This window comes from Podarcis gaigeae, assembly GCF_964106915.1.
Source record: "Podarcis gaigeae genome assembly, chromosome: 12".
NCBI lineage: Eukaryota > Metazoa > Chordata > Lepidosauria > Squamata > Lacertidae > Podarcis > Podarcis gaigeae.
The window spans coordinates 31,428,952-31,453,636 of record NC_139688.1 but is presented as its reverse complement, the minus strand read 5'-3'; the positions used below and the strand labels follow the sequence as shown (position 1 = coordinate 31,453,636).

Here is a 24,685-nt window from a genome sequence, read left to right as displayed (position 1 = left end):
TGTTTCATCTCCAAAATGGTCAATAAATGGAAACCACAGTCTGAAAAGGTCTTCCTGTTCTCTCGGTGTGATGCCATTTGTTTTTAGATCTCGTTTTCTTCTGGAGCTTTTATTCGAGCCGACGTGAGTGAATGGGGAATGAGTCTAACTCTCAGGGCCCCCAGTTTGGATTATAAACACACGCTGGGCCTCTGTGGAACATTTGATGGCATTGTGGAGAATGATTACCACGATGTGGACGGAACTGAAATCACTGGAGGAGCTGATACTTACACATCTTTTATTAATGAATGGAGGTAATCTTTTATATTATTGCAAAGGGGAGATCTATTCGTTCAATTATTTGTTTATATTCCGCCTCTCCTCCAAGGATCTCAAGCTGCCATACATGTGAGGGGTTTTTTGCCTTTCCAATTTTATCTTCGCAACAAACCCTCTGAGGTAGGTTAGGCTAAGAGACAGTGACTGGGCCAAGGTCACCCAATGAACTTCATGGCTGAGTGAGGATTTGAACCCTGGTCTCCCAGGTCCTAGTCCAACGCTCTAACCCAGGCATAGGCAAACTTGGCCCTCCAGATGTTTTGGGACTACAACTCCCATCATCCCTGACCACTGGTCCTGTTAGCTAGGGATGGTGGGAGTTGTAGTCCCAAAACATCTGAAGGGCCAAGTTTGTCTATGCCTGCTTTAACCACTATACCACACTGGCTCGCAATAGTGCAGACTTATTTCTGTTCTACCTTTCTTCTGTCATGGAACCCAAGGTGACATACATGCAGTTCCCAGCCTTCCATCCAGGCACTGACCGGATTTTGAAATGTTGTACCAAAATGCCCTGACTTCTTGCCACTTAAAGTTAATTATGGAAATGATAACAGCAGGAAGGGGATGTGGAATCTAGTTCCTCAATAACATAAAAAAATAATAATGAAAAGATACTGCACAAACTTACACAATTTCCATTTTCCATTTAATTAATTTCCCCTGTCATTATGAATGTGTCCTGTTCCATAGCTTAAGGTCTCTGATCTTTTTATCCGCACAATGAGACAATCTGGGCTGAAGGATGGCAGGTGTGTCACCACTATTTATGTATTTGTGTATTTATATATACATACATACTGTACATGAAAAATCTCAACATATAGCACTGTGCAATAATGGACACCGCGCTTTCAGAAGGATATTGACAAATTAGAGTCCATAAAGGCAACAGAGATGCTCAACAGTATGGAAAACAAGTCCTAGGGGGTTTGAAGTGGGGGACATTCTTCAATTACCTGAAGGGCTGTCACATAGACGAGAGCAAGCTCTTATTCTCTGCTGCCCCAAAGGTCACGACTGTATCTACTGGACGTTAAGTTATGGAAAGATACTTTTTGGTTGGGTGGCAGGATAAATTTCCTGATGGTTAGACTGGTTCAACATTTAAATGAATTGCCTAGAGGTCTGGTAGGATTTCCTTTGCTGGAACAGAGGCTGGACAGCCAAATGTCTAAAAAGAAAATTGCTGCGGTAACAAGTATCACAAAGCTCCAGTGGCATGAACAGTTCTCTCCTCCCACCCCCATCCATCCATCCATCCATCCATGCATGTTACTTGTTTGGATAGCAGCATGTTGAGATTTTCCAGTTGTTTTTTTGACAGGATTTCACCAGGAGAGAGTCTGTTTGACCAAATACCAGATCTTTCAACTCCAACCAAGGAAATAGTTTTCTGTAATTGCAATGCTGGTGACCTGGCAGAAGACCAACCAGCAAATAAACTGAATTCTGTTTTTGAGGCAGAATTGTCTTTGCCCTGCAGAAGAAACAAACAAAACGCTTGGCTCCCTTCCTTGATCCCGGGGCTGGATGTAACCACTGAGTACATCAGCTCGCTTGATGCTATCAGGGGCTTGAGGAAACGTGCTTCTGTGCTGGAGGAGGTTTCTTCTGCTGTTCCCTCCAGAGAGGGACGCTCTCTGAATCAAAGAGCTCTTCAGACAGCAACCCCAGAACGCACGGCTCTCTTTCTGAACTCAAAGACAGGATTTACAACACACAAACAGGCTGTTTGGGGCCGGGGAGCTGACAGCTACACAGACAAATTTGGCAGCCAGCAGCGCCGCAAAAGACATTCACACCCAAAGCGCCAACATGACTACGAGTACCTTTCTGTGTTTCCATCCCAGAGCCTAAGCCAAACAGATCTGGATGGATTTAGCTATTTCTTCCCAGAAGATCACATGGCTGACCCATACCAAGAGCCCATCTCTTCATGGCCTACGCCTTCTGGCCTCACTGAGTTGGATGCGTTGGACCTTTGCCAGGAGACAGTTGCCAATTCCAGCATAGTGAAGGCTTGCAAGGCTCTCCTCGGCCAGCGGGTCAACGATGTGGTAGACTTGTGCATCAAGGATCTGCAACTGAAAGACGACCTCAGCTGGGCAAAGGCAGGCTTGGCCCTCCTAGAAAACGAATGTGAAAAGAGAGCTTTGGAAGAAGTTAATTACCACACCAGAGAAGAAGGCAAGAGATTATCTGAGGACTTGCTTTTAGCCCTGAAGTGTCCCAACCTCTGCAGTGGGAGAGGTCACTGCGTTGAATGGGGCTGTGCATGTTTTCAAGGCTTCAGCTCGTACGACTGCAGCACCTCATCTGGTGAGTCGAGTTACAATTACTAGCATTCTTTCTCTACCCGACAGCAAGACTCCTTATCCAACATCTATATTCTAATCTGTAAAACAGTCAGCTTTGCAGTCTGTTCTGCATCTGTCCTGTTTCCTAGAGGTAAGCCATGTAATATTTGGCTCCAGTCGTGCCAGATTTAACCACTGCTCACTGGAACACTAGTCTCAATTACTAGCTTGGGGAAATAGTACAATTTCACATTCCAGCCTCCTTATAGAATGAAGCCGGATGCCTCTATTTGGTATTTCTATTAGATACTGTTTGGGTCTTTTATATAATGCGACACGGCCCTTGGTGGGTGGAGAGGAGCACCATGCTGGGGGGTGTCTACATGGGGTTGCCTGGTTCACAGCCCCTCATAAATTGTGTGCCCGGGGCCATGGACACCCCTGGCACCCCCCACACTATGCCTCTGCCAGGGGACTGTGCGGCCTCCTGGTTCAGATGTTATGGAGAAATAGAGCTGAGTGTCATCAGCATACTGATGGTAACTCACCCTGAAACTCCTCATGACCGCTCCCAACAGCTTCATGAAGATATTAAATAGCACTGGAGATAAGACAGTCCTCTGTGGCACCCCACAGCATCACTGTCAGGATGCCGAAAGACACTCTCCAAATACTACTCTCTGGACTGAAGGGAGGACCCAATACAGTGCACCCAATTCCCATTTCCTGGAGCTGGTCCAGGAGGATGCCATGGTTGATGATGAGAGACCAAGATGCAGGAACAAGGTCCCACTCCCTGTGTCCTGCTCTCTATAAAGGTTCTTCATCAAGGCAACCCAGACTGATTCCATTCTGTGGCCAGGTCTGAACCCAGATTGGAATGGATCTATATATGATCCCCATATTCTTTGCGCTTATGAAACAATTAGAATATCTAAGTAAGAACACTTCTCTCTGACATTCAGTTTTCTGAGCGCTGGGGATATTTTTGGATAGAACATTATCCAAATCATATGAGCGCACATACACCCCACCCCGGCCGCAGAATGGAAATTTGAGATTAAGAGACAAGTGTGCCCCCATTCTCACTGTATGTGAAACCTATGTCTTCCTTTAACAGAACTCGGTATGTCAAATTTTCTCAAAGAAATTCAATGCGGAATATGTTGAAATTAGTCTATTTCTTTGCCCAGATTTTGTGTCTGTAGTGCCCTATTTTCTTCATATTTGTTCGATAGGTATTTGTTGGCACAAAAGCTTTGTCACACTGTTTACACGAAGAGCCCATTGATTGACTCGGTGTGTTTCACTTTCTGATTTTCGTTTTCAAGATCAGGTTCCGGAAATTACAGAGCTGAACAATGGAGGGTTGTGTGATGTCCGGCAGTATGACTGCACAACTGTAAGAGTTTTTGGCCGTGGATTCATGGAGTCGCCAGGCCCCAGATGTGAAATTAATAAGTTGCAGGTGGATTATTTTATGTCGTATTGATAAAGGTTCAGCGTTCAGGTTTTTAGAACCTGGAGATCCTGTAAGCCATTCTGCATCCGTATTCTCCATATTCAAGCAGTTGCTGACTGAGGAAATCATAGGTGGTACAAGTGGTAGAGCCTGCAAATAGAAGGCTATGAGAAACTGAGTTCAGCATGGTTTTCTTTTCTTTTCTCAGCTTTATTTTTTGGCCCTGTGCAAAGGTGACAAACTGGAAAGTCCCATGCAGACTTGTGGGTGCAGCTACTTGGTTCTGCATTACTACTGGTTAAGTATGAAGACTGCGAGCAAAATTTACAGGACAATTTTTGTAGGGGAGAAAGCAATTACTCAAACTGGAGTTTATCCAAGACCCTTGATCAATTGGCCAGTGTCAGAAGCCTGAGCTAAAGGAGCTGAAACTAGCGCCTGGCCTCTGAGATATAATACAACTTTCAAAAAATAAATAAAAAATCCCTCATGTTTAAGAAATTCAATTTTCCCATTGACTCAGTAGAAAACATTTTCTTTTTCCAGCGCACCTTTATACTTGGCTCCGTCCAGCTGATGCTGAGGTTATTTTGGCAGGTTATATTACAGTGCAGGCTGTGGATTTCCCTTTGTACACAACATGGATCCTCTCATCAGCAAGTCAGTTTGAAACGAGAAAGCCAACAGCACATTTACATTCCATTAAGTTAAGAGCTACTCCCCAAACTCCTAGTGAGACAATTATTGGGAGTTCACTTATCACAGCTTGAACTGTCTCACTCCTCACTCATTGCAAGCTGGAGGGTTTTAATAACACTTTCAGCAGCAAGACTCTTGGTCTTATGCTCCCCTCCCCCCCAAAAAAGGTTCTGTGGCCTATCCTTTTATCAAGCAGATAAAGTTTTGGCTTGCCATGTGAGTCATTAGATCTGAATAATGTCTAATTTTTATGTTTTGCAAAGGGAGAAGAACAGCCATTGCTATAACTTCTGGCACAACCTGAGATCTTTTTGCTCACATACAGCACAGCCTGACCTAATTAGGCCTGCAGTCCTATTCTCATTTTTCTGGGAATAAGCTCTGTTGGACACAGTGGGACCTGTTTCAGCGCCTGTATGCATGGAGTTGTGTTGCACAGCTCCTGCAATCCACCTTACAGACGGCATACTTTTTTCACTATGCCTACCCACTGTCATCTTTATTTCTTTCCCCCCCCTGACTCCCCTTTTTGTGTTTGTGTTTTTGCTTAACTTTCAACTTGAATACTCTGTGTTTGAGGGAACGTGAAAGCTTGTGCAGTACTTTGCATTTCTGTTGTTTCTCAGAAAGGTATTATATATTTGAGTTGCTCCATATGAGGGATGCTGGTGGCACTGTGGTCTAAACCAATGAGCCTCTTGGGCTTGTCGATCGGAAGGTCAGCGGTTCAAATCCCCGCGACAGAGTGAGCTCTCGTTGCTCTGTCTCAGCTTTTGCCAACCTCAGTTTGAAAGCATGCCAGTGCAAGTAGATAAATAGGTACCGCTGTGGTGGGAAGGTAAGTGGTGTTTCTGTGCGCTCTGGTTTCCATCACGGTGTCGCAGTGTGCCAGAAGCAGTTTAGTCATGCTGGCCACATGACCCAAAAAGCTGTCTGTGGACAAACACTGGCTCCCTCAGCCTGAAAGTAAGATGCGCACCAGAACCCCATATTCGCCTTTGACTGGACTTTAACCATCCAGGAGTCCTTTACCTTCCCCCCCCCCCTTTTACCTTATATGTGGGAGCAGTGGAAACCATCCTAAAGAAGCAAGCAGAAGGGTTTTTACTCTTTAAGTGGCCCGTGGACATTTCACCCACTATGTTGTAAATAAAGAGTTCACTGACAGAATATAAAAGTGACCCATTGTCAGTGGATGAAGCTAGGTGCTTGCGCAGGTTGAATGAGAATCATCTCAGGGTATGCAGCAAAAAAAGTCCCTCCTCTAGAAGTAGATGTGAGATGGTGTAGGTCAATGGTTTAAACCATTTTCTTCCTTGCACTGGTTTTGCAATCCAAATGACACCCACACACACAAGCTGGGACCTACTTGTATTCCTCAGTGGGGAGTGGGAACTGGTTATTGCCAAGTGTCATAGCCTAAATCTAAATTAGGGCCTCCATTGCTTTTTTTTTTTTTTTTTTTAAAAAGCCCTGAGGAGATCCAATAACTGATCTTTTGCCGTTACGCTGTATGGCTCTGATTTGATGATGCATTAGTGCTGCAGAATACTTGCCCATTTTATACCCCCAGAACTGCCAAATTGGGTCAAAAGAGGTGGCAAATTAAGGTACTCTGTAGAGATTTGCTTCAGTTGAGATTATTTGTATATCTATTTGTATATCACCGTCTTGTTTATAGGGTCACTAAATCAGGCATTTTTGGTCCTTTAATTCAGTACAGTGATAACAAGTGGGTGCTTGGGGAATCTTTATTCACCCACGCCACTTTCCACAACACCAGGTCTGTGGATTGCCAACTTCCCACTGAAGGACACCAGAATGATGGACTGGATCTTGTGGATGGCCAACCCATTGCAAAGTGGCAAATTAAGGTAATCTCTAGAGATTTACTTCATATAGTCATATAGCAACTGAGATAATTTTTTAAACAAATCCTGCAGAAGTAAGCTGAGGAGGTGCACAAGCATAACTTGTAAAACCATTTAAAAAATCATCAAAAGGCACACTGGGGGGGGCGGATGCACAAAAGAAACAAGTTTTGCTCTCTGTTTATAATAGGTCACCCAGAGATCTACCATTACTTCCCGTTATATTTTCTGCTTACCCCTGCAGTATGTAGGAATCAAGCTTAAAATATGTAGGGATCTAGGTAGGATGTGCATGTTGTTAATAGTGAAACACGCCATAATCCCCTTTCGGATGCTTATATAACTCACAGAACTGTTGCTCTATGTCTAAACAGATTTCTAATGACGGGTTCACTTATAGCAACCCTAAAACAGTGACATTATTTGATGGAGCTTGTCAGATATGCGACCCACAATCACATGGATTTTGCACGTTAAAGGCAAGTGTCTTATTTTTGTTGTTGTTTTGCTTTGAATATTTACAACCTCATTAGGGCTAGGAGATAAATCTAGCAGAGATGTCATCTCATTAAATGAAACGGGATAGATTAATCATGTACAATTTCAGCGGAGTGATCAATTAATTAGTCAGTTAAATATGCAATACACAATTTCTGGAGGGGCAACAGTGTTAATCCGTTATAGCTGTGAGTCTTGTGGCACCTTAATGAGTTGTTGTTGGCATCTGTCTGTCTCGAGAGATGATAGGGCGCTCCTCCGGGGGTGAAGCCAAACTGCAGGAGAATCATAGTGCCTGCTGGGGCTGCAGAGATCGGTAACTCATAACTGCTGCCTCCTGCGTTGTTTTTGCTGCATTAGCAGCACCAAAGTGACCTCTCTGGAGTGTAAGTTCTGGCAGTGTGCATGGAGGTCCTGGGCTGCCCAGATGGAGAAGCCCCCCACTCTTGGCCTTGCTGATGTGATACAAGGGGAAGCAGAGCAATACATTTGACAGGAGCCTGGCTGCAGGAGTTGCTGGAAGGAGGTGTACAAGACGTGATCCAACCATCTTGGGGACTCCACTCCAGATTTGTGTAGGGTTTGCTCCTTAGCAAGGGAGCGAGTACAGATTTTTCCTTGGGGTATACTCCCTTAAGGAGCAACACGTTTATTTATGGCACATGTATTCATGACTAGAGTCCACACCAACAGATGCATAGGACCAACAATACTGTCCTAGACATATCTGCTCAGAAGCAAGCCTGACTGAGTTAAGTGAGACTCCCAGCTAAATAGGAGCATCTGGGGAGTTCCCCATTGACTAGCAGCTCCAACCAGGATGGCCAATAGTCAGTGGTGATGGGAACATGAAACTTTTAAGGTTCACAGGTTGGAAGTAGACAGTCTGTTACTGGTAATGCCTTACTTCCCAACTTTACTCATAATGCTGCTTCCCAGCTTCCAACTGGGTTGACTGGATTCATTCCAGAAATAACTTCTGATGTGTTTGTTGGTTGTTTCCAGAAGGGAAAGTGCTCTCTTTCAGCCCTTCCTCCTCCTCCTGTCCTTAAGGTGTCTCATACATCTCTAGGTCTAAGAGGTTATCACAGCCATGAAAATATCACTTCCTTGTGTGCGCTACTGAGTCTGACATCTCCTAAATTAGGGATGGGGAAACTATGGCCCTCCAGATGTTCTTGTACTCCAACACCCACCATCCCTGCTCATTGGCCATGTGGCTGGGGATGATGGGAGTTGTAGTCCAGCAACATCTGAAGGACTGCAGTTTCTCCAACTCTGCCCTAGACCAATAGCAGAGCTGCTTCGGAGCAGCCCTTGAATCAGCATAACACAGATTTTGTGGAAGCTTCGCACTGCACAACATTGATGGATTGGCTCAGGCACAGAGTAGTTTGTTTAAAATATATTTTCTAAGTAAAAACAGGCAGATACTCCTTGGATGCAAAATGGTATTGTATTACAAGGTATCCACCCCAAAACATGATATGAATAAATAAATAAATATAATCATGCCTGCCCTGCCCTGGTTCCCTCAGACATTGCTAGACTACAGGTCTCACCATCCCTGACCATTGGCCATGCTGACTGGGTTTGATGGAAGTTGGAGTCCAACAACATATGGATGGCACCAGTTCAGGGAAGGACGTGGTAATTCTGTGCAGGTTTACTCAGAAGTAAGTCCCACTGTGTTCAGCAAGAATTCTTCTATGGCAAATCTCTACAATATTTGCAACCCAAATTCGCAATCTTCTATAGAACAATACAATACAGCATTGAATTTAGTGATCTACTACAAAACCCTCCCAATAATTCAGATTCCCATAATGGACCTTTTGTGTGATCAAGAATTGAAACACCAAACTCAGTAGTTTCAACACGGCACCTTGAAATCCTATCAGGTGTGGACTACAAAGGATTTCCTGAATGCCCCACTGGAAGGCATGTTGTTTGTGCAAGAGCTTGGCCATACTCAGTCCAGCCCAAGTTCTGTTCATTTTAGCGACAGTGGTGTAGAATACCTTTCTGAAGACCTGGCTTGCTACAAGTTGTGAACTCTCTGAAGCATGCAAAAATTAGATTGGGGCCTTGGGCCACGTGAGAGTAACTAGCAGGCCACTGCTTTGACAGTTTATGGCACATGAATAAACATGCAGGAAAAATATTCTTAAAGAATCTTAATGAATGATGTTTTATTTCTGCAAAGGAGAAAACATGCAACATAGATGGACTTTGTTATGGTGAAGGTGACACAAATCCTACAAGCCCTTGCTTACTCTGCAGACCGGAAATATCAAAGTTAACTTGGTCAGTTGCTGAAAGTAAGTTCTAATTAGTTATGAAGCTCACTGGTTCAGATGCCTAAACCTAACAAATGATTTGTATTCTCAGATTCATGCATGTTTTCCATGTACATACCAATGTTTACAGTAAACTGTGAAGGGGAGACACATCTCCAGAAAGTTGAGGAGGAGATACATATGTCATGGAGCTGGCAGTGAGTCAAGTGTTACTCCTACAAGAATGGGAAACCTTTGGCCCTCCAGATGTTCTTGGACTACAACCTGCATCATTCTTTACCCTTGGCCATGCTGGGTGTAGCTGATTGAAGTTGAGAGTCCAACGCCATCTTGGAAGACCACAGGCTGTCCATTCTTGCCAGAGAGTTTGGAGCAGCACATTACCTTTACCTTTAGGTCATGAAATGTGTTTCTTCAAGACCTGTTTGCATCCATTGGCACCTGCAAAGAGGTCTTGAAGAAACTCATTTCATGACCCACTGAATGTTAAAGAGCCTTGAGTTGGATCCAGACTAACTTAACTGAAGTCCCATTGGTTTCAGAGCAACCTGCGATTAACTCTCTCCCATTGAAATTCCAGGAAATGGAATTGTAGTTGTATCTGATTCCTTGTATAGAGCAATGCCTGCCATCATGATGGGCACAGGGAAGTGGGAAGCAGGAAACCACTTTGTGCAGGAACTCACACACCCCAGTGAAATCCCTTTCAGCAGATGCTTAGAGCTGGTGTCACAGACTGGTTGCACACCTTTCCTCAACCTGGCAACCCCCAGGTGCAGTTGGACCCCCAAATCCCATCAGGCCCAGCCAGCATGGCCAGTGGTCAGGGGTGATGGGAGTTGGTATCTGACAATATCTGTAAGGCACCAGGTTGGGGAAGGCTGACTTACTGCAATGCTTAATGACAAAGCACAAGAGGATACCTCTGTTGGTAGAGAATGAGACTCTTAATCTCAGGGCTCTGGGTTTGAGCCCCACATGGGTAAAAGATTCCTGCATTGCAGAGGGTTGCACTCTATAATATGGGATCAAGTAAAGCACTACAGTCAGGTGCACATTTTGTATAGGCCCCTAACAGTGGCTATGTAAGTAGGTGGGGCACAGATAAAAATTTCCTGATGTCATCCATTTTTCCTATTTCTCACTTTGTGGCTGTTCCATTTATTTCCTTTCAGACAACCAGCCTCCTGTATTTCAAAATATGCAAGAAAGGCTGCAGACCTTTTATGGGGAGGATTTTGTGTATCAGTTCTCAGCGACGGACGCAGAAGGCTCTGCTGTCGCTTTCTTATTGAATTCTGGCCCGCCAGGTGCCAGTCTTTCTCCCGCTGGACTCCTGATATGGAAGGCGCTGTCAAAGAAGCCTGAGCTGTTTACCTTTTTCATAACGGACGACTGCAGTGCCGAAACCAAAGTTGCAATCGAGGTAATAACTATTGTGGTCAAATAGCCAACGCTAATTGCTATCATGCAGCCATGACAAGAGCTCCATTGCAAATGGAATATCCCATTCAAGAGTAATTATAGCCTGCTGTTTATTGGGCATGTTTTGTAGGTCAGCGTGAAACCATGTGACTGCTTAAATGGAGGGTCCTGTGTGACCGATACCAATTTCCCTCCTGGAAGTGGGAAATATCTGTGCATCTGCATGCCAGGATTTGAAGGTGACCTTTGTCAAGTGAATACCAATGACTGTGCATCCAACCCCTGTGGCCTTGGCAGATGTTTTGATGGAATAAATAGCTTCTGCTGTGAATGTACACCTGGGCTGCAGGGTGAATTGTCACTTATTCTACATTTACATAACAATAATTCAATTACATGCATGATTTCAGGCTCCAGTTTATTGTGAGGTTTATTTAAGCAGAACAAATATTTTTCAAGCATCACTGAGTTAGATCTTCGCGTACGCCTCTTCAGGCCAGTTAAAGCCAATGAGGAAGAGGGGTAAAAGCTTGGCATTCAAAAAGCTTGTGTGGTTTGCGGATTACAGTGGAAGCTAGAATAAGGAGTTAGAAAGCACAGTGCAATCCTATACATGCCTACTCAGAAGTACATGCAATTGAGATTAATGAGGCTTGGATGTAGGGTTGTATAGGAACAGGATAGGGTACTATTAAATTAGTCTGCAGACTGCATAGAAGGAGAACAAACAATTTTTTTTACATAAAATTCATTTTTTAAATTCCGCATAAATATATACATGAAATCATTTTGTCTTAAATCTTATCTGAAACAACCAAACATTAAGAATAAATAGGGGAGATATGTGTCCAGATGAATCTATATGATCAAAACTCAGAATCTCCATCCCAGCTATTTGAAATCAATCCCAAATAACTTTTCCTGAGGCTGGAGGTTTTTTTCTGCAAAAGTGGCCACGTCCCCTTAAATCAGGGGTCTGCAACCCGCAGCTCCGGAGTCGCATGTGGCTCTTTTACACCTTTGCCGCGGCTCCGGGGCGGATACTAGCGAGGGGAGGAGGTGCATTGTGCGCCCCAACACTCCCCACTGTGGCAGGCACTGTACTGGCTGTGACGTCGCATGGGGGTGGTGCGTGCGTTAGTCACGCACCGTCCCAATGTCACCTTCCCGCCCACCCGCTACATTGTAAGGGGCATTGTACGCTGGTCACTGCATTGAAAGGGGGCATGTACGCTGGTCACTGTTTTGAAGGGGAGTGAAGAACACACACACACACACACACAAAGGTAACTTGTTAATTTAACGTTTATTTCTATGAGGAGGAGTAATTCTGAGGGGTCAAACAAAGAAATAATTTAAAAAATGACAAAAAAAGTTATTTTTATAATGACAAGTTTTGCGGCTCCCAGATTTTTTTTCTTTGGAAACGGGACCAAGTGGCTCTTTTTGTCTTAAAGGTTGCAGACCCCTGCCTTAAATGCATATAGAACAAATACATCATAAAAATCCCAGATTTATTTATTTTTTTGTTTCTGGAAAATCAAGGGCTTGCTATCTCCCAAGAGTTAGGCAATGAACCAACATTTGCTTTCCGTTTTGAAAATCTTTGTGGCTTTTTGTGTGTGTGAGAGAGAGAGAGTTACTAGTTCCCGAGAAGGAACAGACACTTGAAAAGAGCCTTTGATGCATGCCCGAATATCTTTCTTTCTCTTTAGGTAGACATTGCCAAAAAGACCCTGATGAATGCAAATCCAGACCATGCTTCCCTGGCGTAGCTTGCTTCAATACTATGGATTCCTATTATTGTGGTCCTTGCCCCACTGGCCTGTACGGAGATGGGAAAAGATGTTATGGTAAAAAGCTATCCCTTTTTGATCACCAAAAAAAATCATATTTCATTTTATTTCCCAGTGTTTTGTTCATTGCACTAAGCCGTGCTTAAAACGGATGTGCCTAAGGCAAAAACCTGTCTAATAATCCTGTCCATATAATAGAAATTCATAGAACTTTCTTGCTTGATAGCTGATTCTGTCTATATGGGATAGGAAACATGCTTTTGAATGAGAAAGGTTTTGGTAGTCAGGTTGAACAGATTGACCTGTCAGCCTTCCCAAACCAGTTGCCTTCCAGATTTTTTGGGCAATAATTCCATCATCCCTGACAATTGTCTGAGCTAACTGGGGCTGATGGGAGTTGGAATCAAACAACAAAAACAATAGCAGCATTTACTGGGTAAGAAACTAAGACTTTCCAAGAGAGGATCAGCACAGCACAGTAAAATAATTGAGGCTGTACGTGTTTTCCCATATAAGCAACTTCCAATTAAATGTTTGTTTGTACAGTCCATTCCTCTGTGTGCTTGCAGAAGTTGTGCGTAGAATCTTTCTGGCCACAGTTGGAATAGTGAGGATAGCAGTGGCTGTAACCTGGAACTCTGAACATTTTTCAATAAGCCTAACAACTTTTTATGTAACCCTTTGGCTGTCCTTTAAATAAGCTACCTTTGGTTTGCTATCCCTTTGATTTGGGCATTCTTTTGTTTATGTCGCAGCTGGAATAAAACCAACAAGCAAGGCTCCCTCTGGTCATTTGACTCCAGAAGATGGATATAACAAAATAGACCCCAGTGAAAAAATCGGTGTGGGCAAAAATCACGGATATAGCATTGCTGGTGCCCATACTGATGAAAATGTCTCTGGCAAGTAAAGAGCTCAGGTTTATGTTATTCATATATATTTTTAAGATAGAAGAAATGGGTGGGAGGCAAACCTTATTATTAGAATTCCTTCTGATTTCTGAACATCAGAATGAACAGCAGTGTATTCCTGGGGATATGCCATTTCTAAAAACGGAATGACATCTGCCTGGAGAAGCGTCTCCACCCCCATTTGTTCAGTCCGGACACTGAGGTTCAACTCCAAGGGCCTTCTGGCAGTTCACTCACTGCGAGAAGCAAAGTTACAGGGAACCAGACAGAGGGCCTTCTCGGTAGTGGCGCCTGCCCTGTGGAATGCCCTCCCATCAGATGTCAAAGAAATAAAAAACTATCTGACATTTAGAAGACATCTGAAGGCAGCCCTGTTTACGGAAGTTTTTAATGACTGATGTTTTAATGTATTTTTAACCTTTTGTTGAAGCCGTCCGGAGTGGCTGGGGAAACCCAGCCAGATGGGCGGGGGTATAAATAAATTATTATTATTATTATTATTATTATTATTATTATTATTATTATTATTATTATTATTATTATTATTATTTGCATGGCTGGCTGTAATCCTGAGCAGGTGCATTCCTCACTGAAACCCTTTTTTGCAGGCCCTGGTCTTCCTTTATGCCTTATTCTCATTACTCTTACTTTGCATAAGCTCTTGGCCTCACTCTTTTCTGTTTTTCTATCCATCTTGCTTGGGCTGTAGGTTCTGGAGAATGTATTATCTAAAAGAAGATAGACTGACAAACAGGAAAGGATATGGAAAGGGTTTCTGCTGCTGCTCACTTTTTGCGCAGGCTACTGATAGGTAGATGCTAAGGAGTATTAATTTTAGGTTTATGTTTTACACTCCCTGCCAACTCTCCGTTATGTCTTATGCTCCCCACCGACAATTCTGGGAGCTCTTGTTTGGGTTTAACCTTTTGTGTGTTTTTCTAGTAGACTTCTAATGCTAAGTACACCGCAGCAAGCACGACTGGAAAAATCCAGATATATGTAGAAGTCTACTTCCTTTTTTTACTGTTTTAAAACTATTCTCTTTGAAGTGTAAATCTTGTAATAATGCTCTTGTGTCTGTCTCCTGTTTGTTTGGCAGATTTCCTGCAACTGTCAACTGCTGAGGTTCCAAATACCTCAGACTTCCCTCTTAATCCCACAGATGTTCCCAGAAGTTTCATTCCCACAGAAGTAGCCAACAGCAGTCCATCCGTTTCTGCAGCCAAAACAACTGTGTCTTCACATGTATTCATTTCCCAGAGCCCAGCTTTGAGGAAGCCTGTTAGTAGTGCATCCCCTGATTATGCATTAGGTGCCAGTACTGTAAACATACATTCTGGCACCGCAAAGGAAGAGTCAGCAGCAGATGCAGTAGGCTCTGCATCTGACACGCCACTTAGGAATAAGACAGTATTTCCTGAGAAGACGACGGTGGCACAAGAGCAGATGTATTCTCCCCTAGAAGCCAGCATAACACTGAGCAGCAAAGCTAATGTGACACTAATAACCAGCAAAGAACTGGGAGGAGGAAGTGGCCACAAATTCCAAAGGCCATTCGGCAAACCTAAAGACAGCACTTTGCAACACACCTTTGAAAGGTTTGCTGTGACACTCCAAAGGCCTGGCACAGATCGAAAATCAGGCTCTGCGTCAACTGTTTCCCTGTTACTCACTTGTGCAGAGTCACCCTGTTTCCCCGGGGTTCCTTGTGAGCCAAGTGAAAATGGAAGCTTCAGATGCGGTCGTTGTCCTTTCGGTTATTACGGAGATGGTATTATTTGTAGAGGTACTGCGGCAACATATGTTTTGCTGTTTTGTTGCAACATAATCCTATTTCCAGCAGATGTTCTTGCCGAACTTTTACAATGGTGGTAGAGGCCTGATATGCACATAACGCAAAACTGTGGTTTATTAAAGTATGGTTTATTAACCGTTGCTTAGGTTTGTGTGTAAACCCAGCCCAGCATTGGTTTACTGTTAACAAACACGATGTAAAGCCATGTTTATGTTGTTGACTTAGGAACCTTTGATTATATGTGAACTCAGCACCCTTTACTCTGGCTTGAGCACTTCCCTCCAGAGGTTCACCAAACTACAAACACATGAGGCATGAGCAGCTGGAAACAAACTTTGGAGGAACAAACCATGTTTTGTTTGATTACCTGTGAAACAACTTATGGTTACCTCATGATTTTGCTTAAACAAGCTAAGGCTTATTGTTATGTGTGAACCATACCATAGAGCTGGACAGCTTGCTGCTTCCAAGCTGCATAGGGTATACAAAAATTTAGGGTAGCTGCTGTTCTATGTGAAACTTTGCATGGCTGAGTTGTGTCTAAAGAGCAGTCATGGTGGGGAAGGAGAGGGGAGCAGGAGCGCTATCAAGAAGGTCACAGAAATTGCACAAATGGCTCCCTAAATGCACATTCTGTTCACTGATCATGGCGTTTCGCCATATCTGCTGGTGGCCACATGTGATGGGGTTGCAGAACAACTTGAACTTCATAATTGCACAAATTGATGGAAAGTATAGTGTTTTCTTTCTTTTTTAAAAAATAATATTTATTAAAGTTTTAAAAGTTACAAAAATAAAAAATAAAAACACCATATTAAACAAATACAAAACAGCACATCACAATAAGGGGGAAAAGGAAGAAAAAAAAAGAGAGAAAAAGAAGAAAACAGAAAAATAAAATCCATTAAAAAACACAACAAATCTTCCCATAACTTATCTTTCATTTGCTTCTTTCCTTGACCTCCTCACACTTCCCTTTTTTGTATTCTAGTTCGGTTAACTATTTCAGCAAATCCTTTCCATCTTTTCCAATTTTTGTCCTGTAATTTATCTTAATATAATGTAACTTTACTTTCCCTCCTTTCACCAATTAACGGTCTGTTTTTTCCTAAACCTTTATAACATTTCTGCTAAAACCACATAACTTCATTCCAACATCCTTCTGACATTCATTAATTTTACAATGTTTCTGTAGATAGTCTTTAAATTTCTTCCAATCTTCCTCCACCGACTCTTCTCCCTGGTCTCGGAGAAAGTATAGTGTTTTCAAGGTCAATGCTGTTAGCTAATTTTGCATGCTAGGTATTGAAAGTAAATACCACAAACCAGATGAGTTACTGATCTTATTTCCCCCGTTTTTTTCTCTCTCATAGCGATATGCAGGCATAACTGTGGTGAAAACATGGAATGTGTGGCACCCAATACTTGCAGGTGTAAGCCTGGTTACTCCGGCCGTAGCTGTCAGGCTGGTGAGTGATGCCTGTTTTATGCACCCTCTGCATTTAATAATATTAAATGGTACATCTAAGAATTTAATGTTGGTTTTATACAGCTCTGTGTCGACCAGAGTGCAAAAACAATGGGAAATGCACCAAGCCTAATGTATGTGAATGCCCCCCCGGATTCAGTGGCCCCATCTGTGATGAAGGTAACACTGGGCTGTCCTTTTAAAATTAAAGGATGACCCAAAATGCATGCTGAATGTCGGTGTCAAAATTGATTCTCAGAAGTTGCAGTGTCAGCTATTTCACTCCTTCCAAAAAACAGCTGAAACAAATGAAAAAGTTGTATTTTGTGTTTATCACAACGTTCCCACAACAGCGGAAGCTCTAGTGCGCCACTCTTGGTCCTAAAGATATTCCAAAGAACTGCAACTGTACTGAGAATAGCAATAATGGCACCCTGCATGAGGCAGGCAACTCTTGTTCTGTTCTAACGGTTTGCCACCATATGTCTGGTGCAAAGATTTGTTCCGATGTAACTGGCCTTAGAGTGGGTGAATTGCATGCATGAGTCACCCCCAAGCTCTTCTCAGTTCTGTTTGCGTCCTATTCCATCTTCCTTAGTTCCACCCTGCATCACAGCTTTGTGTTCTATTTTTGGTGTGATAAATGTGTAGGGAACGTATAGTAGGGATATCAATGAATCTGTCAATTTTTGTTTCTCCGTTTCTTATTTTTTCCAATTTTAAATGCAATTCACTTTTCTGCAGCAATTTGCATTTTAAAAAGAATCCTCATGAAAGTTCACCAGCATTTTAGGACAGATTTCACCTAATACATACATTTTCTCCTCTATGCAGTTTTTAATGTATGCATTTTGGAAGGAAATTTCTTAAACGTAATGCATTTACTTATGTTATTTTCAATCATGTGTGCACACTTCCCCAAATACACTCGTTTCTGCACCCATTATTTGACTGGAGAACTGCGTCACAAAATTTGGAGACACGCAAATTGTGGTTCGCATATTGAATTGAAAAGCGCGGATTAGGAAGTTTCTCAGTAAAAGGCAAACAAAATCGAATTTCTCCCTATGCTGCTCAGAATATACCTCCCAACTCTCCATCTTAACAATATCCATACACACAATTTTGTACATATGCTTGTCCTTAAAGACCCTATTTTTTAGAATCATAGTTCCCATGCCTGTTCATATGTATAAAGATGGATGTCAATGGTGTTTATTTTATTGATGGCCGACATTTTGACATATTGTCTAAATGCACAGTACTCGGTGAAACATATCCCTCACGGCCAAATTAATGTTTCCTTTAGAATAGATAATCTAAAGGCCAGTGCTATTTTTCTGGAGAGGTGCTGGAACTCACCATGAACACCTCCCTTGTTCTCTTAGCCCACCTGAGAGGGGCCGGAACTAAGTTCAGGTGTGTTCTGGCTGAAAAAAGCCCTGCTAAAGGCCCAGCTCTACCTCCAGGTTCTTGGTGAGGGGGAGGATTAATATAGTAGGCCAGTTGTTTTAATGCTGAGAAGGAGGAGATGGAGTAAGTTATGGAAGATTGTAAAAACACATTTCAATATTGTGTTGCTTTACTGTATATGGTCTGCTTGGATTATATAACTCACCCTGGGATTGCTTGCCTGTGAAGCACAGGATGATAATGAAATAAATGAAATAGCCCTTGGGGTCTTAAATCTGCCATGGAGCACATTTCCTGTCATTAAGCTACTTAGACCACTGTCAAAAACAAACATAGATTGAGTTCAGCACTGACATTTACCAGGATATTCTCGATATTCCAAGAAACAACTTCAATTGTTTCTTTAACAAGATGTTGGCAATTTCAAATTGTTCGCAAGCAAACCTGAACTGGTTTTGTTCAAAGGCAGGATGAACTGAGAGTCCCATACTTCACAAGTTGTTGTCCTACCTTTTGACCACTAGGTGGGGACATGGACCCAACATGATAGTTTTGCCAGTAACCAATGCAAAAATAGTGTTGTAGAAATCTTTTCTTTCTATTTCTACACCTTTTGTTTAAAAGCTTCTAATGTTAATTGATTTCTGGAACTGATATCTTGACCAGTCTCCCTTTCCACCTCCAGCACATTGTGAGCCACCTTGCCAACACGGAGGGACCTGTCTGACCAGAAACCTTTGCACTTGCCCATATGGGTTTGTGGGTCCACATTGTGAAACAAGTAAGTAATGGAATAAGTGACAAACATATAAACAAAGCCTCCTGGTGTCGCAAGATGCACATAGATAAGAGGCACTATACGTTTCTGATGTTCTGTGCCCCAAAATAACCTCTTGGTGAATTTGTCAGAAATAAATTAGTTTGCTTTTTTAAAATCGACCTTCCTGATTTTTCCAAAGAAACTCAAGGCAACTAATCAATAATATAATACAAACAACCCCCCAAATTAAACCATATCACACAAAATACAGCATAAAACAAAAGAAAACAATGAAAACAATGCCAAAATCACCATCCAAAACCCTCAAAACTAAGCCAGTGAATGAATTAATTGGAGGTCATTTGTTTATTTGATTCCATAACCATTCTTCACCAATTAGTCCCAGAGTATGTTACAACAGTATACTTTGCAATGAAGAAGAAGAAGAGTTTGGATTTGATATCCCGCCTTTCACGCCCTTTAAGGAGTCTCAAAGCGGCTAACATTCTCCTTTCCCTTCCTCCCCCACAACAAACACTCTGTGAGGTAAGTGGGGCTGAGAGACTTCAGAGAAGTGTGACTGGCCCAAGGTCACCCAGCAGCTGCATGTGGAGGAGCGGGGACGTGAACCCAGTTCCCCAGATTACGAGACTACCACTCTTAACCACTACACCACACTGGCTCTGATAAAAAACAGAAAAATACACCTATTTAGCTGTTTGGATGGAATAATGCATACTAACAGCAACCTCTTTGATGTCAACAGGCCTATTGTAAGCATGGTTAAGTCCCGATTCAGCTAAATATCTTGAGGTGTAGTTCTCGTTATTTTCTCTTTGTAAACCACTTTGAGGTTTGTTTGTTTTTACAATCAATTGGCGTGTGAATTTTATTAAATAAATATCATAGCGGAAAGACAATTGCAGACAACACCTGGGAAATTATTTGGGTGTATATAGATATGCAATAAAGGTATGACAGCGACCCCTTTTTCTCTCTACTAACTTCTGTTTATTATGTTTCTTAAACACTGGTTGCTTGGTTTAGTGGTTTGCAACAGGCACTGTGAAAATGGCGGTGAATGTCTCACCCCAGATGTCTGCCAGTGCAGGGTTGGCTGGAATGGACCCACATGCAGCACAGGTAAAAAAGTATATCCCCAAAGGCCATTTATTTTCAGTAAAACCATACACACACGTTGCCACAAAGAGAGACAAGATCAGCTCAAAAATGCTGAAATTACGATTGGTGATATGAAAAGTGGCAGGCTTTGAAGGACCAGCGTTACGCTGGTTGTGGTAAGAGATTTATTTGCACCAGGGTTAAGGTAGGGATGGAGAGAGAGCGGCTCCCACAAGAAAAGCTTCTGTAGGAACCACATGGTGGAGCTCTGCTCAGCCTTCCTTTGCAGAAAACAGTCAAGGCTTCAATCCTATTTAAGGAAGTTATGGAAGGAGAATTTGCTGCTCGGATCTCTCCACTGAAGCCACAGGAGCTCTTGCCTGCTCCTCCCCTCAGCAGCCCCTGGCTTCCTATTCTAAACTGGGGGTTTTGGGGGGGTGAGTTCCAACCTTCTAGAGAGGCTTGTGGGGGAAGTCAGGGGTTGCTATAGCTTTAAAAATCAAATACCCTCTTATGTGTGCAAGATCAGCTTTAATAATATTTCATGCAGTTTCTTGTAGTTCTCACTGATTTTTTAAACACTGGGTAGGACTGTCACCTGGCCTCTTAAGCCACCCAACTAGGGTTTTTCTTGTTTGTTTGTTTGTTTGTTTGTTTGTTTGTTTGTTTGTTTGTATGTTCTCCCCCCCCCCTTGTGTTTTGTTCTCCCAGAAAAGGAGGGTGTTTTGTTGTTAATTACAGTTTCCGTGCTAGTTGTGAAAAGGCATTTCTAACTAAGCATATATTTATATAAACCACCTATGCAAATGAGCATAGCTTATTCTTTTGTCTTTTGGCCTGGTAGAAATAGCAGCCCTCCTTCCAAAGAACAGTTCAAAGCAAATTACACTTCAGTTCTTTCTCCCATTACAACTTAGTTAAGTGACTTAACGAAGTATTTGCGTGCAGTGAAATGAAATCGCTACATGGCACACATGCTTAAATGTGTTTCCATTTAACCTTTAAAATGAAATACTCTTCTCTTCTCTCCTTGTCTTCTCTAGCTGTGTGTGACCCAGTGTGTCTCAACGGCGGATCCTGTATTAAACCAAACATTTGCCTTTGCCCTAATGGATTCTTCGGTGCCTATTGCCAGAATGGTAATTTTGTTGTGCTATTTTAAAAGAAACGTGCGATAATTAATGGTTTCCCCCCCACACACACACTTCTACTTTTCAGGGAAGAAACATTGATAGAATGGCTCCAAATGGATCATATAGCAGGCAGAAAGGGCATTGCAATGGGGTGGTGACCCTTGTGTCTTTGCGGTGGACCCCACAACTTCTGTGCCTCCACCCATTTTGGTTATGGCACTCTGCACAATCCAGTGCTGGTGGAACATATAATTAGCACATGCAAATTTGTGTCATGGACCACTGCTCTAAAAACACCCCTGGTGGGGATAATGTAGCTTATCGTGGTCCAAGCATTGGGCAAACCCAAGCACTTGGTCAGAATTTGTAGGAGCTGAAGGAGAGCGATTTGTTGCAAAAGCACTGCTGGATCCATAGGAAGGTTTTCATTGCCTTTCCCATTTTAACCATATTGTGGCAGCGCAGCAGGAGGCAGGTCTCAACTCCAGCACCATTCATCATATACGACCCGCTTTATACATGATCCACAAAAGGGGACACTGCCCCACCTTTGATCTTCATCAGATTGTGCTGATGGGGAATGAATAGGCCTAAGTGTGGACAGTCAGTAGTTGCAGGCTTCAGAGCAGCAGTAGCTGTTCTAATTAAGAAGCTGGAGAGAACCGATCAGCTCCCATTCTCAACCCTCGATGATGAGAATTTCAGATCTAACTAGATCAGGGAGTGGGGAACATTTAAAACACCATGGGTGGCATTTCCTTCTGAGGGTCACATGAGTAGCTTACACTAGTGGCCAAAATTGTGGAAACCTTTTGGAAAAAGTGTATTTCTGAGGTTTGATGGCTCATAACACTTTTTTTGAGTAATACCATAAAGTTATATATCAGTGGAAAGATAAGTTAATGAAGAATGTAATGCAATGAAGTTTGTTCAATTATCTGTATTCTATCCAAAGTTATAGCCAAATGACCAGAAAATGGAAGCACAACTTGCTTAGGTTGCTTTCCTTCATTTGAATGTAGCCAATGAGCACAAGTGTTTAGGGAGTCAGTCAGGTGTTATGAGCCGTCAAACCTCAGAAATACACTTTCCCCCAAAGGGTTGTTGGGAAACTGTACGTGCAGCTACTCACACAGTCAGTTAAGGTTTGGCAGACAGCCAGAAGGCAATCTGAAGGAGTAAGTCTGCCTGGTGATAACAGAGACATGGAGACCGCTCCCTGATTGGTCAGGCTCTCTCAAGGGAGTGATAATTAATGGCCTACTAACTGGAATATGTTAGTTCAAGAGTTCAGTGGTTCAGTGTGTCAGTGTAGGAGTTACGAGTCGTGTCAGAGAGAGCTAGCAAAAGATCCATGTTCTCTTCCTGTAAATAGTCCACTGTATATAATAAACACCTAACTACAAGTTCCTGGTTCCTACTTCGTCTATCCTGTCTGCAGCCAAGTTGCCAATTGCTTTCATGGATTCTGCGTTTACTCTGCTAGGTCTGGCTAAGGACCTGCAACTAGTCTGAAAGTTGTGAAACACCAATAGGCTTTTCCAATAAAGGTTTCCACAATTTTGGCCACTAGTGTGCTTGCACTCACACACCCCTCTGTGCCCTCCATCCCGTGAAACCAGAGGCATGATCAGAGTTCAAGGACACATTCCAGCCTGGCAAAAACAGGATGTGAAGGGGAGCCAATGAGGGGATGTGGCCTGCGAAGAATCTGGAGGGCCAGATACAGAAGAGTTGAGGGCCGCATCCCACACCCCTTCCTAAGGTGCCTTTTCCTTGTAGAAAAGAAAATGAAAGTAATAGGCCCTTCTACTATGCAGCACTTGAACCACTGCCTCACCTTTCTCTCTCTTGTCTTTAGCCATCTGCAACCCTGCCTGTAAGAATGGTGGCCACTGCATGAGAAACAATGTTTGCACCTGTCCTGGCGGCTACGGTGGCCGACGGTGTGAAAAAAGTAAGACTGCTTCATAAAAAAAAAAACGCTCTCGCATCTCAACATGCCAACTTGGGGCAATGCCAGCAGCTCAATCGCGTGTGCTGAGCGTTTTCTTGTTGTTCTTTGGTTTCAGGTGTCTGTGACCCAGTATGCATGAACAGAGGAAGATGCGTGGGCCCAAACATTTGTTCCTGCCCATCGGGCTGGAGAGGCAAAAGATGTAACACTCGTAGGTATTACTCTCAGCCGCTTGGAAGCCTGTTAAATTGGGCGTATAAAAAAGGCTCTCCGTCCAAGCTACAGCAATAAGTAGCATTTAATTTAGATTTGCTTGTAACTGGAGGGCATCTTTCCACTGCCGCTTAATGTGACCCTGAGGGTTTTCCTGTCTAAATGATGGAAGCAGGTCTTAGCTTCTGCTCCAGAATGGCATGCTCAGATTTCCTTGTTTATCTCTGTTCTTAAGCAAACAGGCTTTGAATGCTCAACTTAGTATCTCACTGGCACAGCATGTCTCCCTCAGTCTTTTTGAAGCATTACCACAGTTCTGGGAGACAAATTCCCATTTCTCCTCCAGAAGACATGAGGCTGTAGCTTGATTAAACTAATGTAAATGAGGTCAACATTAGGTTGCATTAATTTCATGTATAAAAAGCCGGTGAATGCCATCGCCAAGAGTTGTTAGAATTTGCCTAAGCTCACACAAAACTATCAAGGGTGGGAACACATCAACATGGCATGAGGATTAAGCAAAGGTATATCTTACAGTTTCCAGTACCATTTGTTCATTGTTTGCGCAGATTTTGAGCCATTGTGGGTATTCACACTTCTCTTTCTACGCATGCCTTTCTTGTACAGCTATATGCCTTCAGAAGTGCAGGAACGGGGGTGAGTGTATTGGACCAAGTACTTGCCATTGCCCTCCAGGATGGGAAGGAGTTCAGTGTCAAACACGTGAGTCAGATGTAATATTTGGATTACAGTGGAGTGAGTGTTTTTATAGGACTTTTAATAGCTTGTTCATCCAGAGCTGCATCATATGAACTGGTCTTTATTAAAGGAACTTGAAAGAGAGCATTCCCTGTGAGATCAGGTACTCTTGCCTCACCTTCCATTCATCCCAGGGTAATCAGTCATGTTTAAAAACAATAGGGCTTTTATGTCTGATGGTCAGAAATGTCAGTTCCATGGAATGTAGGACTGCCCTATACCCAGCCAGATTTTTGCCAATCTACTTCAGTATTGTCTTTTTGAATTCAAACTGTGGCTTCTTCTTTGCAGCTGAGGCATGACTTTTCAGTCACCTGCCAATGTCATACACAACATCAGGTGACTGACAGATGGAGAGCCCTTCCACCTGTCAAAAGTGGCTTGTTGGAGGGCTAGCTACTTCTGGATCTAGCCCTCTGGTCAGATCCAGTTCCCCACCCCTATACGAGATCATAACATTAAAAAAATAAAAATAAATCTAA

General features: G+C 42.9%; 1 protein-coding gene across 1 annotated transcript in view; it reads left to right on the top strand.

Moving 5' to 3' along the window:
- Window positions 1-24,685, top strand: part of VWDE (von Willebrand factor D and EGF domains) — a 48,725-nt gene that overhangs the window by 21,486 nt on the left and 2,554 nt on the right. Inside the window, exons 11-29 of the mRNA XM_083705453.1 lie at window positions 88-296; window positions 1,649-2,643; window positions 3,953-4,089; window positions 6,501-6,656; window positions 7,028-7,132; window positions 9,358-9,472; window positions 10,627-10,877; window positions 11,007-11,226; window positions 12,592-12,729; window positions 13,428-13,574; window positions 14,683-15,369; window positions 16,752-16,847; window positions 16,931-17,026; window positions 18,945-19,040; window positions 20,067-20,162; window positions 21,185-21,280; window positions 23,136-23,231; window positions 23,347-23,442; window positions 24,072-24,167. Of these exons, the coding sequence (XP_083561579.1) occupies window positions 88-296; window positions 1,649-2,643; window positions 3,953-4,089; window positions 6,501-6,656; window positions 7,028-7,132; window positions 9,358-9,472; window positions 10,627-10,877; window positions 11,007-11,226; window positions 12,592-12,729; window positions 13,428-13,574; window positions 14,683-15,369; window positions 16,752-16,847; window positions 16,931-17,026; window positions 18,945-19,040; window positions 20,067-20,162; window positions 21,185-21,280; window positions 23,136-23,231; window positions 23,347-23,442; window positions 24,072-24,167 (3,928 nt within the window). The remainder of the gene's footprint in view (window positions 1-87; window positions 297-1,648; window positions 2,644-3,952; window positions 4,090-6,500; window positions 6,657-7,027; window positions 7,133-9,357; window positions 9,473-10,626; window positions 10,878-11,006; window positions 11,227-12,591; window positions 12,730-13,427; window positions 13,575-14,682; window positions 15,370-16,751; window positions 16,848-16,930; window positions 17,027-18,944; window positions 19,041-20,066; window positions 20,163-21,184; window positions 21,281-23,135; window positions 23,232-23,346; window positions 23,443-24,071; window positions 24,168-24,685) is intronic.